At 37.6% G+C, this 11,287-nt stretch overlaps 1 protein-coding gene across 2 annotated transcripts; it reads right to left on the reverse strand.

Annotated features, from left to right (window-relative positions):
- Positions 1 to 1,569: 1,569 nt before the first annotated feature.
- im:7136021 (uncharacterized) lies at positions 1,570 to 9,943 on the reverse strand. 2 transcript variants are annotated; one of them, XR_001813610.3, is made up of 4 exons: positions 7,828 to 9,150; positions 5,448 to 5,654; positions 4,371 to 4,587; positions 1,570 to 4,270 (listed from the first exon to the last, which is right to left on the reverse strand). XR_001813610.3 is itself a non-coding variant. In XM_017476275.3 (4 exons), exons 1-4 carry the CDS (start codon positions 9,926 to 9,928, stop codon positions 4,066 to 4,068), a joined length of 1,401 nt encoding a protein of 466 aa, XP_017331764.1. In that variant the 5' UTR covers positions 9,929 to 9,943; the 3' UTR covers positions 1,570 to 4,065. The 2 variants fall into 2 exon arrangements, 1 of the variants encoding a protein (XP_017331764.1); XM_017476275.3 differs by lacking the exon at positions 7,828 to 9,150 and adding an exon at positions 9,157 to 9,943.
- Between the last annotated feature and the right edge of the window lie 1,344 nt (positions 9,944 to 11,287).

Here is an 11,287-nt window from a genome sequence, read left to right on the forward strand (position 1 = left end):
GGTGGACATCAACCAACTTTCAACAAGGGCCCTTCTTTTTTTGTCACCTTAAGCGGCTGTGTTTTGCTTACCTTTAAATATGGTGCGGAAAGCAAAAGCTTATATTATATTTTTGTCTGCATACCTTACAAATTGCCCCATTTTTCTTCCGGTGACGTCTACCTTGGGTTGTTTCATGAAGTGTATAGTGTAAATGCATATATCAGACATGGGTCACTTTTAAAAGAAGATGTAAGCGGGTCATTAAAAAAATCTGATGTAGTCAACAAATCAGAATTGGGCATCAAGACCTGCAGTGTAAATGCAGCCAAAGATCACTCTAAGAGCAGGATGTGTAATAGTCTGCAAGATCACAAAGGAACCCAGAGTAACTTCTAAACAACTAAAGTTCTCTCTCACATTGGCTAATGTTAATGTTTTATTATCTGACTGCAGAAGCCATGGTCTGCAAAAAGCTGACAAAGCCTGAACAGGGTCTCACTATCAAAAGAAATCAATCAGGTGAGGTGTTAAAAAAAAAAAAAAAAAATCCAAAACATTAAATGTACCACTGAACACTGAAAGCCATCATCAACAAGTGGAGAAAATTGAGCAGCACAGTGACATTACCAAGAACAGGTTACATAATCTCTGCTAAGCTGTGCAATACTGAGTCAAAGGACTCTTACTCTGTGATTCTCAACTGATGTAATGCCTGACTAGACTGAAGTCACTTTAAGGATCACGACCAAGCAAGGACAGATTGAATGTACTTTCTTCAATAACGGCATTGTAGTAGCTACAATTAATTTGTTAATTAGATCCACTCATTTGCCCACTTTTGCCTACAATGCCTGTCACTCAATTTCATTCCACTATTTATCCAGCTGCCTAATCTATTAGCTATTTTTGATACATTTTTATATATTTATATTGTAACATATTTTGAATAATAATATGCTAATAATAATTTTGAATAATTTATAACATAACTTTGTGTTTTATGTGTGTGTGTGTTCCTCCCCTAGGGGTCGGAAGGAAGTAACAAGGAAAGGAAAAATAAAAGTACATCTGAGCCCTTCTCCCTCCAATTCCAGCACTTGAAATGCACACACAGAATTTCAAAATTCAAATGTAAAGATTTATTAAACAGCTTAAAATGAAGCAACAGACTTCAGGAGGAGGCCAGGCCAAAATAAGAAACAAAACACCCACTGACTCCTAACAGAGGAAGCTATCTTAATCGAACAACCAAAAGAACAGAAAATTAACAACAGAAATCTTACCTCACTTCTCTCTTACAAAACAGGAGAAAAAGTTGATAATCACAAAATAAATGCCACCTTCCTGCTTACGCATCTGAATAATATTAACAATGAAATTATCAGTACTAAACAACACAAGAAAATACAGAATTTTACAAACTATAAAAAAAAAAGTAGGCAACAAAATATCAAGATATTATAAAAATAAGTAGTCAGCTAGGTCTATACAACAATTCAATAGTTTCCCTCTTTGAATCTAGACACACTGTCTGGAATGGAAGAAGGATGAGCTTGCCAGCCACAACAAGACAGGATCTCTGCTCTCTGCATTTTTAAATCAAGCTTTAATGAGAAATTTAAAAACTTATTACAGACACTTATTTACAATTACAAAAATACATTATACTCCATTATTTGCATTTACACCATGCATATATAAATACACACATTTAATGAGTTCAAATCAAGATTCTCAATGCCTTTAACTGTTTTCCTCTCTTATGGTAATCAATCCCTGCCTGAGACTGATTATTACCATAACAATCTGCAGCTGGTGGTAATCAAGCAATATGTTCAACACAGAGAAGAAAGAAAACAAAGCGCCAAAACAGCGAGACCATGTGCACAGACAATATTATTACACTTTCACATTATATTAAACAATAAACATACCACATGAATAAACAATAACAAAAATTAACGCCCTGGGACGCAACACAACCACCCTTAGTTTCAAACCATGATTAACAAATGAGCAAGGTTAATAATTAAACAGAAAGATATCCTCTTTAATAAGAGAGCAGGTTTCACTCACCACCATGAGCTCTAGAGAGGGCATTCGCCACCATGTTGTCTACTCCCTTTTTGTACCTAGTGTCAACCACAAATTCTTGAAGGATAAGAGACTAACCTCTGATTAGAATTGGCCAGTTGTCACAAAAAAACTAGAGGATTCTGATCGGTATAGACAATGATTGTGGCACTACTACCATTACCTAAAAAGTTTAAGTGCCCACAGCAAGACTAAAGCCTCCTTCTCAACGGTATTATAGGCCTACACCCGCTCCAACTCCACTAGCATCCATCTGCAGCTTTAAAGGTCATTCAAAATTTGGAGCAGATAAAACAGGTGTATGACATCTCTAACACTCAATGCTCAAAACTCCATACAAAACCTTTTCTCAGCCTTAAGAAGATCTGTCAGTGGAGTAATCACTGAAGCAAAATTTCAGCAAAATCCACGGTAGTATCCAGCCATCCCTAAGAAACTGTGCTATTCTCGTTTGCTACTTGGTGTGGGGAATTTCATGATAGCTGTAACCTTAGCATCCAGTGGTTTTACCTGCCTACTAATTTGCCATGGTATGTCACTACTGCCTTTTCAAATTCACATTTAGCAAGACTGAGGGTAAGGTGGGCATTTGCAAACCGCTTTAACAGTGCCTCAAGTGTTTGCAAGTGTTCACCCCAAGTCACAGAGTAAATAACAACATCCTCAAGATATACTTCACAGTTCTGTACTCCAGACAAGAGAAGATGTTCAGAGCTATGTATTGAATAAACCATCAATCAATATAACAGGACACACCTGGATAACAAAAAAACAGTCATATGTTCCAATATTTTGGATCACCTCCAAATTGGGTGGTCTGTGCTATGTTCTATGTCATTTAACACATTCACATAGAAATACCAGGAAATAAAGGCTGAAAATCTAAACTCTCATCTCGTATTAAATTTTTGATCTCAAACCCAAATGTCTTCAGTCTACAGCAAAAACAATTAAATGGCCTTGCTGTTCCAATAGAGGGGACTGTATCTAAATAAACAAAACAGGTTTGGGACAAAGTTCTAGAGAGGTAGAGTTTGGTCATTTTAAAAAATCCCAAATTTTGAACATCCTGAAGAGCACCATCAAATCCATTATTAGAACCTGGAAAGAATGTGGCACATATGCAAATCACCCAAGAGAAGGCCATCCACAAAATGTCATGTACTTTTTCACAATTTGTGCTAGGCTTGGTCTTCATGATCCTGTTTGTTTAGGCATGTTCTCTAATAAACATATAATCCCAATTAAGTCCATTTCAGTTCCAGGTCATAACACTACAAAATGTGGGAAAGGGGGTAAATATTTATGCAACGCACTGTAATATCAACTGCCAGTTTACTGTTATATGTTGTTAGACATACCAAATAAGTGAGGACTTATGGAGAGCAATAGAAAGGCCTGAAGGGTGTCATTACTATACATATGAGGAGTCATTATTATAAATGCAGTCTAGAGGCATTTTGAGTCAAGAACATTCTGTTAATTTTCACTCACAGCATATCAGCCCATCATCACCAGCTCTTAGTCTCAGAATTTCGTGCTGCAGTATCACCTCCTCATAGGGGCCACTGTGATATCAGCCTCAATATTTAAAGGAATACTGTCTTATTACTTGTGCCACAGACAAGCCGAAATGTTACACTGATCCTTTCAGCTCATGCATACCGAGGAAATTCATTCTAAGCAATGATTATAGCACAAATTATAACAATAAAATTATAAACCTGAATCCTCTTGTGAATACTACCCCACTGCTTTTTATAAAATCCCATTGGCAAATTATAAAAATGTCTTGTACAACTTGAATTAATAGAAAATACTGCAATGTCGTATTCCAGTGACACATTTTTTGTATGACTACAGTGGCACCTAGTGGAGGTCTACCACCATGGCAGAGAGGAACATGTTGGGGGGCATAGATTTATCAAATAGTTGAACATCAATTTGTAAGTCAAGTTCTGTGTACAGACATGAAGTATGGGCTGAATATCAGTAATTTGCACAAAGACAAGCATTTGGGTGTTCTGGTCCTGACAAATGAATAATAACTCTGTAGTTAGTCTGGATGTGCATTTTTTGAGTCAGATCCATTAGAGCTGAATTTGGTCCTGTGGTAGGATCAAGAATCACTAAATGTTTAAGATGGGACAACTGCGCAAGTCCCAGCAACTCTTCCACAGGAACTTTATAGTGTCTGAAAGAAGCAGAGACATTAAAAATGATTTATTTATCATATAACACAAAAGAAAAAGAGCATAAGCCATTATAGCTATGGCTGAACATGAAGCTCTGACCTTATTGCCAGGCTCTGTAGCTTGGGGAAAAGCCAAGGAACCTCAGCAATGACTCTTTGTGTTTTATGGAAACATAGGTCCAAGTGCAGGTGCAGGAGATCTGGCACTCGATGTGCTAAGTCCCTCAAAGCTTTAAACTCTGCCGTCACTCCTTTGAGGGACAAGTGTTGCACTGTTGCAGGCACTGAGTTAGCATAGACACCAAGTGGTGGTCCCACTGAAAACAATTAAATGCATACATAAAAGAAATGTTTACTTAAATATAGAATATCACCTCTTATAGTAAACCAGCAAATTTCAGCATTGTCTGACAATTGTAAGATTTTGCATAAATTGCTATGACTAGTTGACAGAGTGCAGGGTGAAATCCTCTTATAACCTCATTTATATGAATCCATATTTTGTGTGAGATTGGGTTGGAAATTTATACAAGAAAAGTATAAATACCTAGAAAAGTCAATGCACACATTCACAGACTCATTCACACCTAGGGGCAATTTACCATGGCCAATCCAATGATGTTTTTTCTAGATGGGAGGAAACTGGAGAACCCAGAGGAAACTCATGTGGACAGAGAGAACATGTAAAATGCTACACTGACAGTAACCCGTATTCAGGATCAAACCGGAGACCCTGAGGCTGTGAGCTGGCAACACTACCTTCTGCATCACCATGTCACTCTTGTCTTTTACAGTTAAATAAAATCAAATAAACCAAACAAGAGAGAGTAAATTAAATATATAAAAAGTGTGTTAAATGAAGAAGATATAGTTGTTTTCATTTGTACATTTCAAACTTCAAGAGCCAATAAGAATATATTTAAGAAATATGGTTGTCTATGAGCGCAATACTGGGGCACAAAGTGTTCTCTGTTCTGAATGCTTCTGAATGCTTTTGCTTTCTGAATTGCTAAACTGTTACAGTGAGGACACAGTAATTTTGCCTAATTTGTGAGGATTTACCATTGAAAAGTTTTTTTGTTTTTTTTTAAATTCTTCCATTTCTTTATATATCTTCTGTTTTCCAAGAAAAGTATAGACCCAGAGAATAATATCCCTAGTTGGAGGTCAGACTCACATGAAATATTTAGCTTTGAGAGGAGGGGCATTGTTGACAGCCATGTCTTAAGATGGCACAGCTTTGATTTCGGAGACCAGTCTCTATACTGTACTGTCAGGAATTTGAGCGAAGGAAGACCCTGCAGAGCCACAGGAGAGAGAATGGGGTCCATGTAGTTCAACAATTCCAAGCTGATCAATGCTGGCACTCTGCACCGTGAACCTTCTGGAATTAGAGCAAGTTAGGTAAAATCAATTTCACTGAAGTAACAGATTCCATATACCTACAACGGATTTAGAAAAAGACAAAGAATTTACGTACACTCAACTTGTATTACTGTCATCCTTCACAAGAAAGTGCAAAAAATTTGTTTATAAAACAAACATTACAAATGATTCAATATGATTTTCATACAACAAAAATAACTGCTTAGGGTCATTGTCTTGCTGCATGACCCACTTTCTCTTGAGATTCAGTTCTTGCTCACTTAGAATTTGCTGATATAATTGAGAATTCATTGTTCAATGATGGCAATCCGTCCAGGCCCAGATGCAGCAAAACAGGCCCAAACCATGACACTACCACCACTATGTTTCAAAGATGGGATAAGGTTCCTATGCTGGTATGCAGTGGTTTCCTTTCTCCAAACAGAACGCTTCTCATTTAAACCAAAAAGTTCTATTTTGGTCTCATCCATACACAATTTTTACCTATTAGCCTAAAGGCTAATGATCTTTAGCAAACCACAGAAGGGCAGCAATGTTCTTTTTGGAGAGCAGTGGTTTTCTCCTTGCAACCATGCCATGCACACCATTGTTGTTCAGTGTTCTCCTGATGATGGACTCATGAACCCAGGAACATTAGCCAATGTGAGAGATGACTTTAGTTGCTTAGAAGTTACCCTGGGTTCCTTTGTGACCCTGTGGACTTATAACACATCTTGCTCTTGGAGTGATCTTTGTTGGTTGACCACTCCTGGTGGTCCAATCTGAATGTGGATGGGGGAAGTCCAAACTCTTTAGAGATGGTTTTGTAACCTTTTCCAGTCTGATGAGCATCAGCAACTCTTTTTCTGTGGTCCTCAGAAATCTCCTTTGTTCATGCCATAACAGACTTTGATAGATCCCTTTTCTTTAAATAAAACAGGGTACTCACTCACACCCGATTGTCATCCCATTGATTAAAAACACCTGACTCTAATTTCAAAATTAACTGCTAATCCTAGAGTTTCACATACTTTTCCCCCTCACAGATATGTAATATTGGATAATTTTCCTCAATAAATAAAGAACCAAGTATAATATTTTTCTCTCATTTGTTTAACTGGGTTTTCTTTGTCTACTGTTGTTGTGCAATCCTAAGACTGTGATCCAAGATCCTCTACAAGTGTCTCCAACCTTGTTGCATTATGTGACTTACTGATGATCAGCAAACACTCAGCCATTGTGTGAGTGGGGTGCCAGTTTGCCCCCAGGCAATGCTGCCTTGGGCAGTGCACACCACTTGAAACTGATGCCTTGGCAATGCTCTAAAAGTTCACTCAAATTTGACCCGGTTTACACTATACTTTTCAATGTGCAACCAATAAGACATAGCAAATATGTGACTCTCTAGTTAAAATGGAGGAGCAGTTATTTATTTTGCATGTCTAAATATCCAGAAGTAATATCCAGAGTCAAGCTGAATTCCAGCTTGGCTAAATATCCACATAGAACCAGGAATAGCAGATTTGTGAGATGCTGATTTAGGTAGTCCACTAGCCATGATAGGCAGACTAACACCAATGATCCATTTTCAAACAAATATTGATGATGTAGCACCACTTCAACCTCACTAACTTAGAGATTCATTCACTAGATTTGGTGACTTTTCATACCACTTTAGTGACTTTATTTGAAAAATGAGCCTAGTGAGAAATCTATCAACTTTTTGAGCAGATGTTAGAGTAGGGCTGGGCGGTACAGCTAAAAAAAAATTTATCACGATATAATGTTTCATATCATTCCGTATTGATAATTAATGATAAATTTATATCTTTTTTAAACAAAGACCAGTAGAAAAAAGGTTTGAATTTAACCACTCTACTTTTAATTTACCCACTTTATTAAGGCAAACCACAAATAATTTGTTTTAATAGCAAAATAGAATTTCAACACATTACTAATATCTTATATGAATATTAAATAAATAAGTGCTAAAAAAAACTCCTGAACTTAATAAATAAAATGTTACAAAATGTGTGAATCTAAAAGTGTAAATGTAGAACAATCAAGGCAAACTTTAAGGGAGATCAACATCGTATTATAGCGGAGAATGTGACTCATGGTGCTCTGGATTGTGCTCAGCCTGTTAGCACAGTTAGCCTAGTCTCACATAAAACTTCCACTTTAACACTTACTTCCGGATAACACTGTGTTGAGGTCCGCATCTGACGAGTCGAGCTCCTGCTCTGAGGACACTCACTGTCCTCCCCAGATCCGACATTTGACTCAAATCTTCTTTGCCCACTGTTCAGAGTCACACGCACTGTCATGTGCGAAGTACTGCGCATGCGCACTACAAATCTCTCGCAGCTTGTGTTTCCGTACTTGGCCAGGATGGTTGTTTTGCAAAGCTTACACACAATGTTGTTCTGATGTTGGTCAGACGAAAAGAAACCAAAAAAATACTGCCACACTGGCAAGCTGACGTCCTTTTTATTCACAATTTCCTCGGCAGGCTCTGAACTCAGCTCTGAAAGGCTGTTTATGATCCAGGGACAGCGCACGCTTGAGGATTGATCATGCAAACAAATTTCATGTCTGTTTACTTTTTAATCGAGCGTTATACTGAACATTTTTTCTATTGTTAACAATAACCGTGTACCGATACGGTTTTATCGCCCAGCCCTACGTTAGAGACTCTCTTGCACTCTATACGGCTCCACCTCACATCACAGCTGCTTGTTAGATGCGTTGAGAGAGAAGGTTTGTTAAACTTACCACCAGGGTGTAAAACCTATGCTGAGTAGTGTTTGTGCAAGCTTATGTTCCACAATGGCAAATCACTAATCAGTGTTGTTTGTCCCACTTGTGCAATTCTTCTATCTTCATTTGAAACTCTATTCTTGCCTATTTTTACAAGTGATAAAAGTGAGTTATGTCAACTGTAACTGTTTCCTTCATGTCTGAGCCAGCTACTTACTACAACTCCACATTTTTGTCTGCACTCTTGATAGGAATCATAGTACAGGGTGTCTGAAAATTCAGTAACCAATGACTGTAAATCTACATCCACCTATTTTTTTTTATTTATTATTTACAAAATACCGTATGCTCGACATGTTCACCTTTACACTCTATGCATTTTCTCAGCTGCTATATCATGTATGTGTGGATTTTGCGCAACAGTTTCCATTGGTTCTGGTTCCTGACTTTTTGGACATCCTGTATTTTGTAAATACGTAAATACTTCATGGTGCCATGACCAAATGTTTCTTTCGATAAGTTATATAAATACGTTGTATTCTAATATGTTCTATTCTGAAACTGTTCTATTAATGGAAAACGTTCTGATATTCAAATGATTCAAGATTCAGTGAATTTGCATGTCTGGTGATTATCTGGTGATTCTAGTGACTTTTGAGAATGTATTAGCTACTTTCCCCTGAAAAGAGTCGGCAACACTGAATATAATGCAACTAAATAATACAGTACACAAGCCATCACGTTTTTCAACTTATCCTCACCAGGCATGTGGTTTCCTTGTGGAAGGAAGAGGGCATCCTTGGAGACAGGGCCATGATTTGGTCCCATTTTCAAAGAGAGTTGTTTTAATTTTGGCAGGCGTTGTAATAGATTATGAAATGCTGCTGTAGGTATGGGTTTGCTGCAAGCATGGTAGTGAAGTGAAGTCAGAGTAGTGAGCTGGGAAAGCGCATTAATAATGTCCGACGTTGGAGCACAGACCACCTCACACAGGCTGAGATGCGACAGCTCGCGTAGTGCTGATAGTGATGTTAAACTCGGACAGATACACCGCCGAAGCACAAGTCGTGTTAGGTTTTTAAACTCACTAAGTGAATTAAGGGCATTGGCACAGCACACATCCAAAGTGATCGAATGAATCCATGGAAGCCGCAACGCAAGCTGTTTCCACTCTTTTCCATTTGTCTTAAGCACTACAACCGATGTTATCTTCCTGTTGCTGAGAGTTCTCCAGGAATGAGACGTGAATGAGTTGATTTTTTCAATGTACAGTGTGGTGTTCTTCCACAAAACAGGGCGATCAATCAGTCTCATAAAAAATCTACAGCTAGAGCGAACGCTTAATTTGTCAGGAGTGGAAAGAAACTGAAACACGTGGACCCACACTTCTTCTGGTAGTCTAAACTCTTCCATCATCTTCTCTATTACAGTAGCATACACCAAATAAATAATACTTAATGTAATAAAAATGTATTTTAATTTTCGATTTAAAACGATATTTATCACGGCGACGTTAAGTTCAGCAGTCAACATACATGCCTCTTCAAAACTTACTTGACTTCCTGGAACGCAAGGTTGCCAGATCTGCGTACCAAAATCACCCAGTACAAACCGACCCAAGACCAATGCTACTTCCAAACCATCTGCACGTATTTGTTTTTTAACATTTAAGTGCCACGCTTAACTCGAAGCTCCGAGGAGTGTGTCAGAAATCGACAGAGTTTAAATTTAAAAAAAAAAAAAAAAAAAAAAAAAACTGTGCATATCTGTGAATGTGCACACAGTTTTATATTTTACGACTTGCGTGTGTGCCATTTCACTACATTACAACACATTTTGTGACGTTTCAAAATAACTCATATAGCATATATGAATATACTCATATAGCATATACATAACTCATATAGCATATAAAAGTATATTAATTCTCTGTTGGGAACAGCATCAGTTACCACAGCAGATTCTATTTAGTATCTGTAATATTCAATTTTTTTTTAATCTGAAAGAATTTTTTTTTAAATTATTTTTGGATAGCTAAATTGGAAATTTTAATTGGAAAACTAATTAAACTAATTTTTTTTTACATAAAAAAAAAACATCAAAACATCCCATGTTTTTAGGCTTCTTGTTTACTAGGGTAGACAAATGTTCAAATATTGTTTTAAATTTTATGTCAAAAGATTTTTTGTCTGCTATAACCTTAGCAAGTTTCCTAAAGTGTTTATGCTTGCGAGACAGATTGCATGTGTGGTAATGATCGGGCAGCATCGTTGCTAACTGATCTGCAGCCCCTGGCAGTTTGTAAATTGGGAGTAGGTAATCACAATCTATGCCATTTTTGTATATATGAGTGGACAATATGGTGCAATTTTTAGTCCCATTGTGCGATTGAAAGTAACCATCTTGCGAAAATAGGAGCCTGCGGAGTACAGACCTTAGAGCCAGAGCATGTGCGGTAGACATGGCTGATCGGACAGTATGTCCTCTTCTTGTCTGCCCATATTACTCAAGGACATGTCCCTGCTACACTGCCGGTAGCACACACATTAAGAAATAAACTACACAGATCAGCCATAACATTAAAACCACTGGCCTAATATTGTGTTGGTCCCCCTTGTGCTGCCAAAACAGCTCTGACCCATTGAGGCATGGCCTCAAAAACACTTTAAAAATATGTTAGCTTAATTGGTCTGACTATAATATACAGTGCCAAATAATATGTAAGCTTATTTCAGATAATGAAACAGTTGAATGCACTCCACACTACATCACTGACCAATGCCTATACTGTATATTTACAGATGATTCACACCTGCTCAGGGAAGGTCAGGAGGACCCACACCCTGTCATGGAAGGTCAGGAGAAGGAGATGTTTAATGATCTAGGATTTTT

Source organism: Ictalurus punctatus, chromosome 9 (genome assembly GCF_001660625.3).
Source record: "Ictalurus punctatus breed USDA103 chromosome 9, Coco_2.0, whole genome shotgun sequence".
Taxonomy (NCBI): domain Eukaryota; kingdom Metazoa; phylum Chordata; class Actinopteri; order Siluriformes; family Ictaluridae; genus Ictalurus; species Ictalurus punctatus.

Bases quoted from the DNA above. Each gene is read 5' to 3' on its own strand.
- im:7136021 (XM_017476275.3), bottom strand. From the start codon at position 9,928: ATGTTGACTGCTGAACTTAACGTCGCCGTGATAAATATCGTTTTAAAT. The intron at 4,588-5,447 runs GTGAGTCTGACC...AATTGTTTTCAG, and splicing joins CTCAAAGCTAAATATTTCAT to TGGGACCACCACTTGGTGTC. The intron at 4,271-4,370 runs GTCAGAGCTTCA...TGCTTCTTTCAG, and splicing joins CTACAGAGCCTGGCAATAAG to ACACTATAAAGTTCCTGTGG.